General features: G+C 51.0%; 1 protein-coding gene across 2 annotated transcripts in view; it reads left to right on the top strand.

Moving 5' to 3' along the window:
- Positions 1-21,403, top strand: part of LOC147098036 (inositol polyphosphate-5-phosphatase A-like) — an 84,329-nt gene that overhangs the window by 29,180 nt on the left and 33,746 nt on the right. For both annotated transcript variants that reach the window (XM_085971250.1, XM_085971249.1), the window contains exons 5-8: positions 10,864-10,927; positions 12,788-12,891; positions 15,874-15,926; positions 17,326-17,442. In XM_085971250.1, the coding sequence (XP_085827376.1) occupies positions 10,864-10,927; positions 12,788-12,891; positions 15,874-15,926; positions 17,326-17,442 (338 nt within the window). The remainder of the gene's footprint in view (positions 1-10,863; positions 10,928-12,787; positions 12,892-15,873; positions 15,927-17,325; positions 17,443-21,403) is intronic.

The raw sequence follows: 21,403 nt of genomic DNA, 5'->3' as shown, positions 1-21,403 counted from the left end.
AGGCGTTGCCGTACCGGGAGCCAGTGTAGGTCAGCGAGCACAGGGGTGATGGGTGAACGGGACTCGGTGCGAGTTAGGACACGGGGCAGCAGAGATTTGGATAAGCTCATGTTTATGGAGGGTGGAAGAGGGAAGGTCGACCAGGAGAGTGTTGGACTAGTCGAGTGAAGATGTACCAAAGGCATGGCTGAGGGTTTCAGCAGCGGACGAGCGATATTAGAGCTGGAAGCAGGCGGTCTTGGTGATGGAGAGGATGTGGGGTCGGAAGCTCAGCTCATGGTCAGATAGGAGGCCAGATTCAAGTCTCATTGCATCGTCTCCTCATCTTACTCATTCAACCATCGCCCCGCCACCACCCCCCCCCCCCTCCCCACCAACCAGAAACTCTGGAGTTACATCCCTCGCTCCGTCTTCAATCTTCTGGCATTTAAACCCCAAACTCACTAATCGCAACTGGCAGCTTCTGTCCGTCCCTTCACAGCCTCCGTGATGTCCAGCACTGAGTGTCAGCTGGGTTTCAGATCTGCAGTCTTTGCTCGGCATTAGTGGGTTTGAAGACTCGCAGTTGGCCTCGGATCCTTTCGCCCTGGCTGCGTTTGGTTTGAATTGGCTGCGATACGGCCTACGTCGGACCCTGCAGCCCTTGGCCAGTCATCTACGGCTGTCTCCGCAGGGCGTGCCTTCCGTTAGGACAGACGGGTCCTCGTGGAAGGTTTGATCTGCTGGTGACAGGCTGCAGCTTGTTCCAGTCCACAAGGTGCCCTGATCAACAGTAAAATATTAAAGTCATCTTGTCACCATTGACCAGAAACTTAAGTGGACCAGCCACATAAATACTGTGGCAGCAAGAGCAGGTCAGAGGCTGGGTATTCTGCAGCGAGTGTCTCACCTCCTGACTCCCCAAAGCCTTTCCACCATCTACAAGGCACAAGTCAGGAGTGTGATGGAATACTCTCCACTTGCCTGGATGAGTGCAGCTCCAACAACACTCAAGAAGCTCGACACCATCCAGGACAAAGCAGCCTGCTTGATTGGCACCCCATCCACCACCTTAAACATTCACTCCCTCCACCACCGGCGCACCGTGGCTGCAGTGTGTACCATCTACAAGATGCACTGCAGCAACTCGCCAAGGCTTCTTCGGCAGCACCTCCCAAACCCGCCACCTCTTCCACCTAGAAGGACAAGGGCAGCAGGCGCATGGGAACACCACCACCTCCAAGTTCCCCTCCAAGTCACACACCATCCTGACTTGGAAGTATATCGCCGTTCCTTCATCGTCGCTGGGTCAAAATCCTGGAACTCTCTCCCTAACAGCACTGTGGGAGTACCTTCACCACACGGACTGCAGTGGTTGAAGAAGGCGGCTCACCACCACCGTCTCAAGGGCAATGAGGGATGGGCAATAAATGCTGGCCTTGCCAGCGACGCCCACATCCCAGAAACGAATTTTTAAAAATCCTACTCATAGTTGCACACTCAGCCAGAATCTCACGCGTGAGATAGCAATCTCCAGCCTCTGTTGCGATCCTGTGCTGGTAACTCCCTGTATTTGTATTTTTATTTTTATTTTGCTTTCTCTCACTTCAGATGTGTAGCTTGGAACAGGAGGAGGCCACAGATAGCCCCTCGGGCCTGTTCCGTTATTCAATTAGGTCATGGCCGATCTGTATCTCGGCTCCTATTTACCTGCCTTAGCTCCGTATAAAAACAGAGAATGCTGGAAATACTCAGCAGGACAAGGGGTCTGTGAAGAGAGAAACCGAGTTAACGTTTCAGCTCGGGGACCTTCTGTCAGATAGCGCCATATCCCTTGATGCCCTTATCCAACAAATCTCCGCTTGATGCTGGCAACTCTGGAATTGACGGAGGTAACTAACTCTGCTCGGAGCATGAAGGTGAGCGTGGGGAGAGTTGGCCATGGGGTATGGTGGGTGCATTCTGGAGCATTGGGCAAGTCCCAGGTGTGAGAATTTTTGTTGTGAGTTATGTACCTGAGGCGCCCTTTGAGGTTAAAAGTGGCGAGTGCAGGGCGGACAATGGGCATTGATATATTACAAAAACAAAATACTGCAGATGCTGGAAATCTGAAATAAAAAGAGAACATGCCGGAAACACTCGGCAGGTCAGACAGCGTCTGTGGAGAGAGAGACAGAGATAACGTTTCAGGTCGATGACCCTTCGTCAGAATGGGCATTAATATATTCTTCATCTCTCTCTCATCTCCCTTTCCCAGCTTCTGTCTCTCTGTCTCCTAAGTAAGAACATAAGAATTAGGAGCAGGAGTCGGCCATACGGCCCCTCGAGCCTGCTCCGCCATTCAATAAGATCATGGCTGATCTTCGACTTCAACTCCACTTTCATGCCCGATCCCCATATCCCTTGATTCCCCTGGAGTCCAAAAATCTATCGATCTCTGTCTTGAATATACTCAATGATTGAGCATCCACAGCCCTCTGGGGCAGAGAATTCCAAAGATTCACAACCCTCTAGGTTAATAGAATCATAGAAAGTTACAGCACGGAAGGAGGCCATTTCGGCCCATTGTGTCCGCGCCAGCCAACAAAGACTATCCAGCCTAATCCCACTTCCCAGCTCTTGGCCCGTAGCCCTGCAGGTTACAGCATCCCAAGTGCACATCCAAGTACTTTTTAAATGTGGTTAGGGTTCCTGCCTCTACCACCCTTTCAGGCAGTGAGTTCCAGACACCCACAACCCTCTGGGTGAAGAAATTTCCCCTCAAATCCCCTCTAAACCTTCCACCAATTACTTTAAATCTGTGCCCCCTGGATTTTGACCCCTCTGCTAAGGGAAATAGGTTCTTTCTATCCACTTTATCTAGGCCCCTCATAATTTTATACACCTCAATAAGGTCTCCCCCCCCAGCCTCCTCTGTTCCAAGGAAAACAGACCCAGCCTATCCAGTCTTTCCTCATAGCTAAGATTCTCTACTCCCAGCAACATCCTTGTAAATCTCCTCTGTATTCTCTCTAGTGCAATCACATCCTTCCTGTAATGTGGTGACCAGAACTGCACGCAGTACTCTAGCTGAGGCCTAACTAGTGTTTTATACAGTTGAAGCATAAACCCCGCTCTTGTATTCTATGTCACGGCTAATAAAGGTTGTCTCCAATTCCATGCACTTCCATCTTTACCAACAGTCTCTTGTGTGGAACCTTATCGAATGCCTTCTTGAAGTTCATGCAAATAACATCCATGGACACTTCCTTCTCCACTATGTTAGTGACCGCCTCAAAATGTTCAACTAGATGAGTCAGACATGCCCTGCTCTTCACAAATCCATGCTAGCTCTCTCTGAGCAGCTCCTGTTTGTACCAAGTGCTCAGTCACACCGCCGCTAATAACAGATTCTAGTCATTCCCCCACAAGAGTAACAGTCTATTAAGTAGCTTTCCCGCGACTCCGTGGGGGGGGGATGAGAAACAGCGGAGTGAAGAAATTCCTCCTCATCTCAGTCTTCAAAGGCCTACCCCTTATCCTGAGACTATACCCCCTAGTTCTAGACACTCCAGCCAGGGGAAACATCCTCTCAGCATCTACCCTGTCAATCCCCCTCAGAATCTTATGGCCTAGAAATTCAGTGGGCTGCGCCACCAGTTAGCGCCCAAAGAGGGCACTCAGTGGCTTTAGCGCCACTGGCCACGCCTCCCGCGATATTTAGCGGGGCGCTAATGGCGGCGTTAGCTTGTAGCGCTGCGTCGCCACCGATGACGTCATTGGTGTGCGCAGCGCCCCGCTACCGCCCCGATCGCGATATTTGGTCGCGCCCGCCTCTGTAATGCCGGTCGCAAATCGCGACCGGTTCACAGGGCCTACCCCTGATGGTAGTGGCGCAAATTAAGGTGGAGGTGCGGGGCGGCCATTTTTTCGGGTGGCTGCCTGCCAGCACCTCCTCGCGCCGCCCTCCCCGGCCTCCTGATCCACCCCCCGGGCAGTGCCGGCTGTGTCCCAAAAGCCCGGCACTTCTCCTCGGTGTCGGGCTCTTTTGCTGGCACTCGCGATCGGTGATCGCGCTGGTGCAGGCCCCTCCCCCTTAAGAAGGGGAGGAAGGCCTGCAGTACAGCAGCGCGCCGTGCCACAGCATGTGGCGCTGTGGCACGTAGCGCGGCGATATTCAGTTTGAGCGCCCCAAGCGGGACGCGGGGAGCCTCGAGCAGCGCCCCGAGTCCCTCTTGGGGCGCTCCAACTGAATATCGGGAGGGCGCAAGCGGCTCTGGCCGGAGCGCAAATTCCGGCGCCCAGGCGAGCTTGGCGCCCCAAACGTGGCGCCACCGAATTTTTAGCCCTATATGTTTCAATGAGATCACCTCTCATTCTTCTAAACGCCAGAGAGTATCGGCCCATTCTACTCAAAATAGTTTTGTTTTGTATTTTGTTCTTTCTCTGCACAGCAGGAGATGGCTCTGGAGACAATGTTATCCCATCATCCATAGCGGTAGCAAACCCCTCCACTAAAACTCTAGGGCCTCGCTCTCTGCAAGAGAGATCAAAACCAGTCGCTGGCCCCGCAACCCGGGATACCGCGGGAGGTGGCCGTTCCAAGGCGGGAAGGCTGGAGATCAGAGTCCTGCAGGAGAATTGGCCGGTCTTTCATTGCTGATGGGAATGGAAACTGATTTTAGTCTGAGTTTCACGGGCCTAGTGCAGGCTTCGTACTCCGTCTGATTTGAGTCATTTCTCTTTTGTACTTGTCGGTGTCGGAGAGGCAGAGAGAGCGAGGCGCTCGTCCGCTTAATCGCTTTGCAATCATTTTCATTTTCTCTGGCTATTGATTGTGCTTCCAAAGCAATTTTGTGAAAGATTTTTTTCTCCAGTGACATTTGTCGGGGCTTGTGAGGCGTCGACGAAGCAGTTTAAAAGAAAGACTTGCATTTCTATAGCGCCTTTCACGACCACCGAACGTCCCAAAGCGCTTTACAGCCAATGAAGTACTTTTGAAATGGAGTCACTGTTGTAATGTGGGAAACGCAGCAGCCAATTTGCGCACAGCAAGCTCCCACACCAGCAATGTGATAATGACCAGATAATCTGTTTTTGTTATGTTGATTGAGGGATAAATATTAGCCAGGACACCGGGGAGAACTCCCCTGCTGTTACTCGAAATAGTGCCACGGGATCTTTTACGTCCACCTGAGAGGACAGACGGGGCCTCGGTTTAACGTCTCATCTGAATGACGGCACCCCCGACAGTGCAGCACTCCCTCAGCACTGAACTGAGCCACGGGCTGACAGTTTACAAGACAAGGGAGGAATGCAGTGGTGGCCGCTGAGAATTGAGCATCACCAGGGCAATTAATGGGAAGATTGAGACCCAGGAGGTTTTCTCAATTTTATTTACATGCTCCCCCTCACCCCCACCCCACCCCCAGCCCCCGTCCTGTCCTGAAGCTGCTGCTTCCTCGCTGGGCTGCTCTACTACAGCGGCCAATCGCCCCTTTGTACCCTCCCGAAGAGGCCATTCTTTGACTGCCGTCAAGATGTTCGACCAAGGGAGGCTGGGAGTACGCTCCAAACAAACTCGATCCTGTTCACACACTCGCACGTTTCATCGTTAGACAGTTTACAGGGAACGGTAGCACATGTTACTGGACTAGTAATCCAGAGGCCTGGACGAATGATCCAGAGACTCGTAGTTCAGATTTCACCACGGTAGCTGGGGAATTTAAATTCAGTTAATTAAACAAATCCGGGATTAAAAAGCTAGATTGTTGCAAAAACCCGTCTGGTTCACTAGTGTCCTTTGGGGAAGGACATGTGCCGTCCTTACCTGGCCTATATGTGACTCCCGACCATTGTGGTTGACTCTTAACTGCCCTCAGTTGTCAAGAAGGTGGCTCATCTGGAGAGCAATTAATGCCAGCCTTGCCCACATCCCATGAACGAATAAAAAAAAGTGATCAGTAAAAGGGACCTGTGACTAATTCCCCCCACCCCAGCAAGGGCACTGAGGCCAATTGTAGAACGTTTACTGGGTGAGGTCAACAAACTCGGCCTAGACCAGGGGTCTCAACGGAGCTGGGACAAACAAAGGCAGCATTTCTTGACCAGTTTAAGCTGGGCACTCCACAACCCTGCTACCTGGAGAGTGTTCCAGAGTTTGTTTCACTCCGCAGCCTAAGGACTGTGTGCGTAGTCAGGGTCAGCAGAGAGGTGACGGAATGGCAGAAAGAAAGACTTGCATTTATATAGCGCCTTTCACAGCCTCCGGACGTCCCAAAGCGCTTTACAGCCAATTAAGTGGAGTCACTGTTGTAATCTTGGCAGTCAATTTGCGCACAGCAAGCTCAAACAACAAAGTTATAAATGACCAGTTCATTTTTTTCCCCTGATGTTGAGTGAGGGATAAATATTGGCCGGGACACTGGGGATAACTCCCCTGTTCTTCTTCGAAATAGTGGCCGTGGGATCTTTTACATCTACCTGAGAGAGCAGACGGGGCCTCGGTTTTAACGTCTCATCCAAAAGACGGCACCTCTGACAGTGCAGCGCTCCCTCAGCACTGCACTGGAGCGTCAGCCTAGATTTTGTGCTCAAGTCTCTGGAGTGGGACTTGAACCCACAACCTTCTGACTCAGAGGCGAGAGTGCTGCCCACTGAGCCACGGCTGACACTGTGGGGGGGGAGTTCTAACCCCACCCAAGAGAGGCAGGGGGAGGTGGGGCACGGTTAAAATGTCAAAAATCTGAAAGCTGCCATCCAAAGCACCCACGTCCAGTTTTAACGGAAGTGGTTGGGGGAAGGGAGCGGTCAACTAAACTGCCCTCCAGAGGCGGGTCAGTAATTTAACTATTTTAATGAGGCTGCGTGCTTCAAATTAACGGCTGCTGACCGGGTTTCCCAGGGCTCGGGAAACCTGGGAGCAGAACGGGGGGGCGAGACGGGCCGGATCCAGCAGGTAGAGGAAGGGCCTTTCCAGCACCGCTTGTGGGCCAGCAGGAGCAGGAGTGCTTCCCCCAACGCCCCCCCCCCCCCCCCCGGCCCTCCCAAGCTTACCTGCCATGATCTGCCCCCCCTCTCGTGATTGGCTGACCACCCCCCCCCCAATCTCCTTCACAATCTCCTTCACAATCCATCCCTCCCCTTCGCTCGCCAGCTACAGCCTACCACCACAGGGCTGACAGACAGACAGGCTCTCATCTTCGGATTAGGCACTTTGCAGCCTTCCGGACTCAATATCGAGTTCAACAATTTCAGATCATAACCTCGGCCCCTATTATATTTTTATATATTTTTTATCCACACTTTTGGTTTGTGCCTTTTCCTTTCTCTCTCCCACATGGCAGCTGTCTCTCACTCTGCCAGCGCATTTCACACTTCATCTAGAGCCATCCTTTGTCTCTTTACCTGTCCCATTACCATCTCGTCTCACCTTGAATATCTCTTAATGTCTCTTCACCTCTCACAGTACTTCCCTTTTGTTCTTTCATCCCCTCCCCCATTTCCCAGCCCCCAAACTTGCTTTTTCATCCGTTTCATTTCCTGCTCTTTTTCTCAGTCCTGACGAAGGGTTTCGACCTGAAACGTTAACTCTGTTTCTCCCTCCACGGATGTTGCCTGGCCTGCTGAGCTTTTCCAGCGTTTTCTGTTGTTATTTCAGCCTCTCAATCTGGCCGGCTGCCGGCTGGGAAACGACGGCAAGAAATTCAAATGAGGTCCTGCAGTTGAATTCGGCAGTCCCTATATTCCCGGTCGTTACAGCCTCCGGAACGCTGTAACGTGCCGTATCTCGGCGTGATCGGCTGACTGTGATTTCCCCCCCCGCCCCCCCTTTGCGCTGAGCTCCTGATTTCACGTCGAGGGCGTGCACTTCCCCACAGCCTTCGCGGAAACCCGCCATTCCCGGACACGTTGAGGGGGGGATTTTAACTCGGGTGCGGGCTGTTGTCGTGTTATCCGAATTTCGTGTTTCCCACACGAATCTAAATGGATGTGGGAGATTGATGAAATTTTAACTGAATTGGCCAATTGATTTCCAATGTGTGGGAAGCCTTTGCAAATGGGTTTTTCATGACTGAAAGTCCCCTCCGATGACGTCATCATTGCTGCTGCATTTAAGGTCCACAGCAAGCCTTGCTTCGTCTGCAGACTGCCAAGCTTCTTGACTGTGCAGTGTGAGGGAGCTGCAGCAAATATGACAAGTGGGAGGGCCAGATCAGCTCCCCGCTTTGACGAGGTGGCACTGCAGGCATTAGTGGATGGGGCTAGGGCCAACAGGGAGGTGCTCTTCCCTTCATCAGGGAGGAAGAGGCCTCCCACTCAGACCAAGGCAGTGTGGATACAGGTGGCTGAGGAGGTCAACTCCTTGGGAGTCACCCGCAGAACCTGGATACAGTGCAGGAAAAGATTTCATGACCTTCAGCGCACTGGAAAAGTGAGTATGAATTTCCCATCACCCTCAATCTGATCCGCATTGCCTTTCCTCACCAGCACTCAGCTTTAGCAATCTCTTCCTCCACATCCCACTTGACACTGACATCCATGCACCCTTACCCATTCCCTCTCTCTCTATGCTCACATTCACCTAACTATTCGACCATGCAGCCCTCACACTCCCTCTCACTCTGATGTTTTGAACACAACTGACAACACACAGGGAGGGCCCTTGGTCTTGCAACCTCACTCCATCTTTGTCTCCTTCTAAGTGTCTATGCTATGCAATCTCTACACTCACTCCTTCATTCTCACTCAAACTCCACTTGTCTCCCTCATTGCAGGAAAAGAGAGCTCACAACAGGAGGAGCCAGGACAGGAGGAGGGCCACCCTCTGTAGCCCACCTGACCCCCTGGGAGGAGGCCGTCCTGGAAATTATGGGAATAGAGGATGATTCGCGCGTGGGGGACAGACAGACTGGTGTAACACAGCAAGCTGGTGACAGAAAAGTTTCCTATCTCTCTCTTTGACATTGCATGAGTCGCTGATAATGATTGTGAAGCTGTAACTGATGGACTTATGAGCATCTGCAAAAAGCTATGTGCATGTAGCCTTTGCATCACATCTCTGACTCTTTCCTTTACTCCCCCACAGGACCATCACAAGCATCCGCCCCCCCCCAGCCAGGAAGAAGAGGCTGAGCAGCCAGACTCCTCAGAGGAAGCTACAACCTCTGAGGGCGCAGCATCACCAGAATTCAGCGCACCCAGCACCAGCGCAGACACTCACACCTCGGTGGGACTTTCGGGACATAGAGTAGTGTTGTCACCTGATGTATCACAGCTCACAAGTGAGCATCAGCAGATTGTGGAGACAGGGACAGCAGTGGAGAGTCCTAGTCGGAGGGCGCAGGACTCTGCCAGCTCGGCTCAGCACCATGTCGACCCTCTGCCTCTGGGTCCATCCATAAGATCAGAGGTGATGGAACTCCAGGCACAGATGCAGGAGTCTCTGGCAGGTTTTGTCTCTAGGGTCGCTGCGAGTGTGGAGCGAATGGAGGAGTCCATAGCGAACATGAGCAGAGCCTTTGTGGAGTCATTGGCGCATGAACGCATCACCACGGAAAGGATGGCAACCTCCGTGGAAAGGATGGCTACGCTAGAGGAGAGGATGGCTACGGCCATGGAGGAGTTTAGTCGCCAGGGCATGGAAAACATGGTCATTGTTCAGAATAGAATGACATCTCTTGAGGAGCGATGGGCATCTATTGAACAGAGAAACCAGACCTTCATGGAAGTCCTTCTGAGTAGGACTGCCATTGCAGATATGGGTCCCCATGGCCCCCCTGATGTGCAGCAAGGTGCTCTCCAGCCACTTCCAGGCGCTGGCCCCTTCTGGCCTGTGCAGCTTCAGGTGGGTGAGTAGCAGCCTGGCGCTCCTGCTGCTGCTGCTGTTGCTGGTGCTGCTGTTGCTCCTGGTTCTGCTGGTGCTCGAGCTCCTCTAATGCCCAGATGGGAAGGAAATAAATGGCTCCCATGCTTCTGGTATATGCCTCCGTTGAGGAAGCGCTGAGTGAAGGTGGCGAGAGGGGTTTCCCAGGAGGTCACACTGGAGATGGGTGTGAGGCTCCAACCTTGCAAAGGTGTGGTTAAGCTTTCTACAAGTTGCCCCAGACCTGAGACCACTAAGTCCTGCCACCTGCAAATGATGGCTGATCAAATCTCCTCTTTAATGGTTGACCTGCAGTTGATAGTCAGCAATCCAATAGTGCTCCCGCCAGGTTTCACCATCGTGTTTCCCACCAGGTGTGTTCCATGTGGGAAAAGGGTTAAATTTGCAAGGGCCTGTTAAAATAGGATTATAGAGGCCATTTTGTGGTTATTAAGGGCCTTAAAGACCAGTCCCGCCTGTTGGATGCGGGACGGAGTCAGGACCATCAGACATGTCTGAGTTAAAATTGCTCGGAGTCGGGAACCAGGCCGGGGGCCGGGGGGGGTGCGGGGGCCGGGGGGGGCTGCACAGGAGGAGGCCTTTTGGCCCAACTGCTCCAGGGAAGGAGCCAGCCGTGTCCCCGGGAGCTTCTGATCGTTGCCGCCTGGTTGCTGACGCTCAGCCAGTGGTGGGTTCTCCAGGGCTAGCTGGCTCCAGAACGTCCCGCCCCGCCCCCTCCTCCTCCCCCCTCCCCTGTAAAGGGAAGGGAGCTGCTCTGGTCCACGGGCGGTTTCTCCCTGGCTGTACCCGGAGTGGCGGAGGAGGCCAGAAAACCCCAAATGCCATTAATCTGAAAAAATTATTAAATGAGAAAGGTTATTTTGCTTTAGAAAGCCTTTGGGTAACTACTTCAGACCGAAGATCCTCTGGCTCGACTTTGCTTCATCCTTAAATTATTGTCCCTTACCCGGAGAACTGATTACTGTACACGCCTCATTGTCCTTGCAATGTCTAAATCTGCTCTTGTTCCTCTTCCCCAGGCCTTGGGGAGCATGTACTTCCTGCACCAATCAATTCAGACCATTTACCAGTTCGATTTTAAAGGTAATTTTTACAGTTTTACAGACACTACGGGCTGGATTTTCATTCAGAAGTCGGGTTGGAGGCGGGACTACAACTTCCGGGGTTGTAGTCCCGCCTCCATCGAGATGTGGCCAATCCACGCGATTTTAACTTGATTGACCTTGTTGAGCCCACCCAGCGGGCTCAGCAGGCCAATTAAGGGCCACCCGGCAACAGGTGACGTCACAGATTGACATTTCATCTGTCAAGACGCTTTGACAGATGAAATATCAGCGTTTCACAGCTGTTTGAAGCTGTCAAACATGGACAGTCTGACTTCTAACCTGAGTCCTTTTCCACAGACTCAGTTAGAAATCTCTCCTGCACAGAAAGCTGAAGGCTGTCACTTTTGACAGTTCGCAGCCATTCTGCTTTCTGTGCCGGTGAGATGAGGGACTCCCGAGACCTAAAGGAAGGAAGGAAGGCTGAAAAGGTAAGAAAATATATGTAAAACTTATTTAATCACTTTAGACACACCAAACACACTTACCTTTGCACTCATGCACACATCACTGACCTGAACACCGACATCTCGAGCCCTCCAAGCCCTTCAACCCGACGGCCCGACTCCTCCAACTTGGTGTGGTTTGGAGCCGTCGGGATTCCCACAGTTCAAGGTTAAAAATAGGGATTAGGCTAAAAACTGCCTGTTAACTACCTGTTAACAGGCAGTTAATTGGCACTAATCCCTTCCCGCCCCGGGTAGGTGGGTCCCAGTGCGGGGCGAGTACCCGCCTCCTTTGAAATTGGCATGGAGGCGGGATGGGGTCGGGACCCCCAATTTCGGGAATTTAACCCCCCACACGCCTCCAAACCCGACTCCACGGCACACTGAAAATTGAGCCCGTACTCTTTCTCCTCCTTTCTCTTTCTCTCTCTCTCTCTCTCTCTCCCCCGTCCCACACACTCATTCTTCCGCTTGTATCCTCACTGTTCAAATCAAAAGTCATTGCACCTCTCCTATTCTAACTCCTTCTTTCCCAGAATTCTCAGACTCCTCACCTTCCTCCGTCCTTCCTTCATCCTGACCTCTGCAGGTTTTAGAAATGTAAGCTTGACTGGTCTGATGGCTGCTTGCTGATTTATTTTGTATCCTCTCCTCCCTTGCTGGTGTCTGGACTGTGGACCTTCGCCCAGAGACACAATTAACAAGTATTTTTTGAAACGGTGTGACGTCGCTGCGCTGTTGGGCCTGGGGAGACGTCCAATGACCAATCACAAAGCAAATCGGGTCAGAGAAGGAAGAGCTTGCCCTCCTTATTGGGTGGGTGGTGCACGGGCCTAAAGGAACTGGACATTGGGAGAAAATGGTCAAAATAGCAGCAATAGTTTAGAGCATTACGAAAGGAAAAACTGCATGGCTATTCAAAACAGAGAACGGAAAACCTATTGTCCTGACCAATAGGGGGCTGCTCCCAGGACTCTGCCGATGACATCTGTAGGGCCAACAACAAAGGGTTGAAGCGATGCCCCTCTCCCCACTCCAACTTGTAAGGATTTCACAGCTGGGGCACCTCGTTGAATGTTGGTACCACAGAACAGACCACATGGTGCCCCTGGCTTAGAAACATAGAAGATAGGAGCAGGAGTAGGCCATTCGGCCCCTCGAGCCTGCTCCGCCATTTAATGAGATCATGGCTGATCATCCAAATTCAGTACCCTGTCCCTGCTTTCTCCCCATATCCCTTGATCCCTTTAGCCTTAAGAAATATATCCAACTCCTTCTTGAATATATTTAATGAACTGGCCTCAACTGCCTTCTGTGGCAGAGAATTAAGTTGTTGCATTGCCCATCCTGCCACGCTCAAGGAGCCTAACTACCTTTCGTTTGCTTCAATCTAGTTCAAAAATACAAGGAAGTGTTTGGGAAGGAAATACATACAGAACATCTGGAAAGCAACAGCATGATTGAGAAAGAAAGGTTTCCACAGGACTTCTGGCCTGAGGTAGGTCTCGAAGCAGGAGAGGCCTGTACTTGTACCGTATCTCTGAGCTACACGTGTAAGCAATACCTTGAAGTGCAGTGACCGCGCCTTGCTACACGCACTATACAGCAGGAGTCCCCTGGATAGCGATCGAGATTGCAAACCCTGGCAGATTTTTCTCCCCTCCCGATGCCAGGGCCCAACACCCCAGCCTGAAAACAACTGATTTAGATTGAAGCTAGGACCTTCTGGTGAGCGTGTCTCAGTACCACACCGGATGATGCATTTAAATAATGATAAACCTTCGTGGGTGTTTCCCGGTTTTGAGTCATTCCTGAAATATATACGTATAAGAACATAGGAGCCAGGAGTCGGCCATACGGCCCCTCGAGCCTGCTCCGCCATTCAATATGATCATGGCTGATCTTCGAGCACAACTCTACTTTCCCACCCAATCCCCATATCCCTTGATTTCCCTTGGAGTCCAACAATCTATCGATCTCAGCCTTGAATATACTCAACGACTCAGCATTTACAGCCCTCTGGGGCAGAGAATTCCAAAGATTCACAACCCTCTGAGTGAAGACGTTTCTCCTCATCTCAGTCCTAAATGGCCGACCCCTTATTCTGAAATTATGCCCCCAGTTCTAGACTCTCCAGCCAGGGGGAACAACCTCTCGGCATCTACCCTGTCAATCCACCTCAGAATCTTATATGTTTCCCAACCCTACTTCCTTCTGTGTCCGCCCCTGGATAAAGACTCTCTCCCAACTCTCCTACAACTGCACTTATGAAATCCCAACTGTCCAGCCTTTGGCCCTCCATTCACCATGACATTTCTGCAGCTACCAATCTGCTCAACCACACCCTCACCACCACTTTTGATGCCCAAGTCCCTATTAAAACAATTGCTCTCTCTCTCACCCTGGCCATTCCCCTGGTACGGCCCTCATCTTCGCTCCCTTAAATCCAAGGGACGCAGACTTGAACAGATATGGCTGACAACTGGTTTAGCCATTCACCGCCAGATCTGGCTGGATCACATAAAGCATTATCGGGTCCTGCTCTTGTCTGTCAAAATTCCAGAATCATTCTGGAATGCAAAGATAACCCCCGGCTTCTATTCTCCACTGCTAACCGTCGTCTTAACCCCCCTCCCCTGTCTCCTCCACCCTCACCTCAGACAAGTGTGAGGAGCTCATGGACTTCTTTGTCTCTAAGATTGAGACCATCCGTTCAGCTGCATCTACCACTTCCTTTCCTTCCCCTAGCCCATTGGGCCAAACTTTCTCTAAGGTTCCCCCCCTGCCCTAGCCCTGAACTCACATCTTTCTCCAGTTTCTCTCCGATCTCCCCTCATGACCTCTCCGCACTCATCTTGTCCATGAGACCCACTTCCTACTCCCTTGACCCTAACATCCTGTCTGAGGCTGAACCACACTGTTCACAACCTTGGTGTCATATTTGACCCTGAAATGAGCTTCCGACCACATATCCGCAGTATAACAAAGACCGCCTACTTCCACCTCCGTAACATCACCCGTCTCCGCCCTTGCCTCAGCTCATCCGCTGCTGAAACCCTCATCCATGCCTTTGTTACCTCTAGACTTGACTATTCCAACCCACTCCTGGCTGGCCTCCCACATTCCACCCTACGGAAACTTGAGCTCCTCCAAACTTGGCTGCCCGTGTCCTAACTCGCACCAAGTCCCATTCGCCCATCACCCCTGTGCTCGCTGACCTACATTGGCTCCTGGTTAAGCAAAACTTCGATTTCAAAATTCTCATCCTTGTTTTCAAATCCCTCCATGGCCTCGCCCCTTCCTATCTCTGCAATCTCCTCCAGCCCCACAACCCCCCGGGATATCTGCGATCCTCTAATTCTGCCCTCCTGAGCATCCCTGATTATAATCACTCAACCATTGGCGGCCGTGCCTTCTGTTGCCTGGGCCCTAAGCTCTGGAATTCCCTGCCTAAACCTCTCCGCCTTGCTACCTCTCTTCCCTCCTTTAAGACGCTCCTTAAAACCTACCTCTTTGACCAAGCTTTTGGTCACCTGCCCTAATTTATCCTTATGTGGCTCGGTGTCAAATTTTTTGTCTTAAAATACTCCTGTGCAGCACCTTGGGACGTTTTACTATGTTAAAGACGCTATATAAATACAAGTTGTTGTTTCAATGAGATCACCTCTCATTCTTCTAAACTCCAGAGAGTATCGGCCCATTCTACACAATCTCTCATCATAGGACGGCCCTCTCATCCCAGGAATCAATCTAGTGAACCTTCGTTGCACCGCCTCCAAGGCAAGTATATCCTTCCTTAGGTACAGAGACCAAAACTATATGCAGTACTCCAGGTGTGGTCTCACCAAAGCCCTAAATAATTGCAGCAAGACTTCCTTACTCTTGTACGGTACTCCAACCCCCTTGCAATAAAGGGTAACATACCATTCGCCTTCCTAATTGCTTGCTGTATCTGCATGTTAACTTTGTGTTTTGTGTACAAGGACACTCAAATCCCTCTGAACACCAACATTTAATAGTTTCTCACTATTTAAAAAAATATTGTTTTTCTATTCTTTCTACCAAAGTGAGTAACCTCACATTTCCCCACATTATACTCCATTTGCCACCTTCTTTCCCACTCACTTAACCTGTAAATAGCCCATTGCAGACTCTTTTATGTCCTCCTCACAGCTTACTTTACCACCTAGCTTTGTATCATTAGCAAACTTGAATGCATTGCACTCAGTCCCTTCATCTAAGTCATTAATATAGACTGTGAATAGCTGAGGCCCCAACACTGATCCTTGTGGTACCCCGCTAGTTACAGCCTGCCAACCCGAAAATGACCCGTTTATATAAATCACTCCTTATGTTGTCAACAAATTAAAAGATTTTTTTCAGTGCCAAAATTCTTGACAAAATGTATGCTTTATTTTCCTGTAATATCACTTTAATAAAACGTCACACCTTAATGTGTGAACTCCTGTTTCTCTCCTAGTTTAAATGGTCTCGGAAAGGCTACATTCGGACCCGATGGCGTTTCCAGGATCGGTATGTCGCAGTCTTTGTCTTTCCTTTATCATCTCCTGTTTGTTTACTGCTGGTATTTAGGGAAAACTCGGCCTTTCCTGGGACCTGTTTCGAATGCAAATGATGTACTGGCTGAACGCATTTCTAAAAGAGTGGCAGAAGTCTTGCCGTGTTCAGGTGGCACCCGGCATTCCCTCTTTCACACGCCATTGGTCCAGCCAAAGAATGACACAACCAGCGGGCTCCCAATCGGAGAACGGGAACTGGTGGTGATGGAGGGAGGTGAACCCCCATTCCACCACCAGTGCCACTTTGCCATTAACGTCCATCCTGGGGCACTGTTAACGACGCCTCTGCTTCTCCTGCTCTCTGGAATGGTGGCTCCACTCTGTGGTTCCTCTCAATGACCCTGCTGGCATTGGCAATTCCACCCTCAGGCCAGCAAAACCGCATCCTATTCCTCCCTGGTAGAACCGCGAGGGTAAAGCACGCTTCTCAATCTGGTTCCTGTTTCTAGTTTCAGTTGAGGTGAAAGTGATTTTTAAATAGCTGGCGGCTGGAGGGGTGGAGCTTTGGGGCGTCCTGTTTCAGGGTGAGTTTTCCAGCTGGGCTTGAGTTACCTCACATTAGTGAAGTGTTCTGTATCCAGAGGAGAAATATTAGCTTTCTCTTTCTTTTACACGTTTATCTTCCGTGTATTTCTCCCCTCTTCTGACTGTGCTGAGCGTTGTCACAGTGCAGTTCAACGGCTGACCGCTGCTTTCAAGTTGCCGTGGCACAGTGGGTAGCAACAGAAGGTTGTGGGTTCAAGTCCCACTCCAGAGACTTGAGCACAAAAATCCAGGCTGACACTCCCAGTGCGGTGCTGAGGGAGTGCCGCACTGTCGGAGGTGCCGTCTTTCAGATGAGACGTTAAACCGAGGCCCGACCTGCCCCCTCAGGTGGACGTAAAAGAACCTACAGCACTATTCGAAGAAGAGCAGGGGAGTTCTCCCTGGTTTTCTGACCAATATTTATCCTTCAACCAAAATCACTAAAAAAAAAAAAAATGATTATCTAGTCTTTATCACTTTTCTGCTTGTGGGAGCTTGCTGTGCGCAAATTGGCCGCGTTTCCTACATTACAACAGTGACTACACTTCAAAAGTACTTCATTGGCTGTAAAGGGCTTTGGGACGTCCTGAGATCGTCTTGGTCACCGCGGTCAGTGCAAAGTCACCTCTTATTAAAAAATATAAACTGTGTCAGCAGGAGGTGGGAGGAGGGATCAGTTTGGGAGCACATGTTGGGGTGTTGCTGTGTGAGCAGGAGCAGGGATTGGTCACAGCAGGAATGGGAAAGAGGGCCTGTTACTAATTTTTCCATTAGCACAATCTCTTTTTCACAGAACTCATGTCCATATTATTTTTTCCCCCCGGCAGCATCTTCGACCTGGTGAACATCCATCTTTTCCACGATGCCTCCAATCTCATTGCCTGGAAAAGTCCCTCTATCTTCCCGGGAAACAGGCGGAAGGCACTGGGTCATGTCCTCAGCAGGTAGGTGATACCACGCGGAAGAGAGAGACGGACACGGGCTGTGAGATTATTACACCACTATAGGCCAGGGTGTAGTGGACTGGTTTTCAACCAAGGGTTTTCGGTATCAATCCCTGACGGCCAAAAACTTAGCATGAGGAATGAAAAAGGTCACGAGGTGTGGGAAGCGTTTCTGCTCTTCCAGGATTGGTGTGTTATTGCACCAAAGTATCTAACCCGTGTTGTACCTGCCCTGGGAGTATTTGATGGGACAGTGTAGAGGGAGCTTTACTCTGTATCTAACCTGTGCTGTACCTGCCCTGGGAGTGTTTGATGGGACAGTGTAGAGGGAGCTTTACTCTGTATCTAACCTGTGCTGTACCTGCCCTGGGAGTGTTTGATGGGACAGTGTAGAGGGAGCTTTACTCTGTATCTAACCCGTGCTGTACCTGCCCTGGGAGTGTTTGATGGGACAGTGTAGTGGGAGCTTTACTCTGTATCTAACCCGTGCTGTACCTGCCCTGGGAGTGTTTGATGGGACAGTGTAGAGGGAGCTTTACTCTGTATCTAACCCGTGCTGTACCTGCCCTGGGAGTGTTTGATGGGACAGTGTAGAGGGAGCTTTACTCTGTATCTAATCCATGCTGTATCTGCCCTGGGAGTGTTTGATGGGACAGTGTAGAGGGAGCTTTACTCTGTATCTAACCCGTGCTGTACCTGCCCTGGGAGTGTTTGATGGGACAGTGTAGAGGGAGCTTTACTCTGTATCTAACCCGTGCTGTACCTGCCCTGGGAGTGTTTGATGGGACAGTGTAGAGGGAGCTTTACTCTGTATCTAATCCGTGCTGTACCTGCTCTGGGAGGGTTTGATGGGGCAGTGTAGAGGGAGCTTTACTCTGTATCTAACCCGTGCTGTACCTGCCCTGGGAGTGTTTGATGGGGCAGTGTAGAGGGAGCTTTACTCTGTATCTAACCCATGCTGTACCTGCCCTAGGAGTGTTTGATGGGACAGTGTAGAGGGAGCTTTACTCTGTATCTAACCCGTGCTGTACCTGCCCTGGGAGTGTTTGATGGGACAGTGTAGAGGGAGCTTTACTCTGTATCTAACCTGTGCTGTAGCTCGCCCTGGGAGTGTTTGATGGGACAGTGTAGAGGGAGCTTTACTCTGTATCTAACCCGTGCTGTAGCTCGCCCTAGCTGGGATTGAGATCACTTTCCGAGCAACGTCAGAATGAGTACTTGCATTTCTTTTTTTTTAATTTACTCACCAATTTTTCCCTTGTCCTCTCCTCTCCCAATAACGTGACCTCTTTCTGGGAGTGGATCTGCAAGTGATGGTCTGCTTCCGGTATCTCACCCAATAAACATGGGCCTGGTATTCATCTGTGAACTTTGGCAGTGAGTGTCAAAGGTTATTTAACTGCAGAGAGGGTGTGAGTTGTCTCACCTCTCTGCGTTACACTGATGTCTTTCCCCAGCATCTCTCCTCTCTGTGTCGCATGGACCCCTCCCTTGGTATCGTCCCACTGACTCTCACTCCCAGAATCTGGTTCCCAGTGGCCCTCTATCTCCAGCATCTCTCCTCTCTGCCCAGTGTTCCCTGTCCCCAGTGTTTCTCTGGCCCATTGGACAACTAGCCACAGTCTGTATCCTGTTGGTGTTAAATGGACAGAGGAGGGGATGAACAGTCACACTCTTACTCCAGGAGGCGAATAGTAACTCATGGGCAGTTTAACATTAGCACCAATGGGCCAGTCAGTTCATCGATTGATTTTAATTCGACACACTCCTGGTATCACGACTCTGTTTGTAAAACCATAATGGTCCTGAGATTCAGGAGATACAAAGGCACCTCTACAAGATCAGGGAGACTCCCAGCTCTTCATAACTTCTGCCTAGTACACATATGCCCCTTTCATACCCAATTTCCAGTTTCAATTAAATACGTTAAAACACTAGTTCAGTCCCAGCTGGAGTATTGTGTCCAATTCTGGGCACCGCACTTTAGGAAGGACGTGAAGGCTTTGAAGAGGGTGCAGAAGAGATTTACTGGAATGGTTCCTGGGATGAGGGATTACAGTTAGGTGGATAGACTGGAGAAGCTGGGGTTGTTCTCCTTGGAGCAGAGAAGTCCAAGCGGAGATTTGATAGAGGTGTTTCAAAACATGGAGGGTTTAGATAGAATAAATAAAGAGAAACTGTTTCCAAAGGCTGAAGGGTCGATAACCAGAGGGCTCAGATTTAAGGTGATTGGCAAAAGAACCAGAGGCGACATGAGGAAAAACATTTTTACGAAACGAGTGGTTAGGATTTGGAATACACTGCCTGATAGGGTGGTGGAAACAGATTCAATAGTAGCCTTCAAAAGGGAATTGGGTAAATACTTGAAGGAGAAACAATTGCAGGGATATGGGGAAAGAGCGGGGGAGTGGGACTAACTGGATTGCTCTTCGAAAGAGCCGGCACAGACTCGATGGGCCGAATGGCCTCCTTCTGTGCTGGACTATTCTATGATTCTATGATTTATCTACCAACATGAAAACTGTTTCCGCTCCTCTGGTGCCTCAGTAGGCTTCCCGTTCCCGATTGGTGTCCAGTCACTCCTGCTGGGAACATGCAAGTGTGTGGACATTGGGTAAGGACAGAGTCCGGCTCCGATGTGGTTCCCTCCACAGTGGAATAGCCTGACTGCAGTCACTGTCTTGATTCACACGTGGAGAACGGCCATAAAAGCAAATACTGCGGAAATCTGAAATAAAGACAACAAATGCTTGAAACACTCAGCAGGTCAGGCAGCATCTGTGGAGAGAGGAACAGAGTTAACGTTTCAGGTCGATGACCCTACGTAAGAATTAGAAGATGTTACAGATGTTAAATTATCCGGAGGAACAGAGCCAGCGAAGGGGAGGGTGGGACGAAAATGGCCGCAAACGCAAAGAAAGAGAAGGATTGCGCTGTAAGGTGACTGGGTGGAGAAGAGGAGATGATTTAGTGAGAGAAGGGGTAATAGTGTGAGGCAAAAGGAGGAAGGACAAGAGACATTAGATAAATAAAAGATATATACGAAACCCAGAGAAGGTACGAATGTTTAAAGAGGGAGAGAGGAGCCTGGAAAAACTGGCAAAGCCGAGCGATGCCCTCTGACCTGCTGAGCGCTCCCAGAATTTTCTGCCTCCCACATTCCACCCTCCGTAAACTTCAGCTCATCCAAAACTCGGATGCCCCGTGTCCTAACTCACACCCAGTCCCGTTCACCCATCACCCCCTGTGCTCACTGCCCCGTGTCCTAACTCACACCCAGTCCCATTCACCCATCACCCCCTGTGCTCACTGCCCCGAGTCCTAACTCACACCCAGTCCCGTTCACCCATCACCCCCTGTGCTCACTGCCCCGTGTCCTAACTCACACCCAGTCCCGTTCACCCATCGCCCCCTGTGCTCACTGCCCCGTGTCCTAACTCACACCCAGTCCCGTTCACCCATCGCCCTCTGTGCTCACTGCCCCGTGTCCTAACTCACACCCAGTCCCGTTCACCCATCACCCCCTGTGCTCACTGCCCCGTGTCCTAACTCACACCGAGTCCCGTTCACCCATCACCCCCTGTGCTCACTGCCCCGTGTCCTAACTCACACCCAGTCCCGTTCACCCATCACCCCCTGTGCTCACTGCCCCGTGTCCTAACTCACACCAAGTCCCGTTCACCCATCACCCCCTGTGCTCACTGCCCCGTGTCCTAACTCACACCCAGTCCCGTTCACCCATCACCCCCTGTGCTCACTGCCCCGTGTCCTAACTCACACCCAGTCCCGTTCACCCATCACCCCCTGTGCTCACTGCCCCGTGTCCTAACTCACACCCAGTCCCGTTCACCCATCACCCCCTGTGCTCACTGCCCCGTGTCCTAACTCACACCCAGTCCCGTTCACCCATCACCCCCTGTGCTCACTGCCCCGAGTCCTAACTCACACCGAGTCCCGTTCA

Source organism: Somniosus microcephalus, chromosome 30, assembly GCF_052327205.1.
Source record: "Somniosus microcephalus isolate GS21.2 chromosome 30, FLI_Smic_1.0, whole genome shotgun sequence".
NCBI lineage: Eukaryota > Metazoa > Chordata > Chondrichthyes > Squaliformes > Somniosidae > Somniosus > Somniosus microcephalus.
Note: the sequence above shows the minus strand (reverse complement) of the source record. Positions and strands in the feature narration are given on the sequence as shown.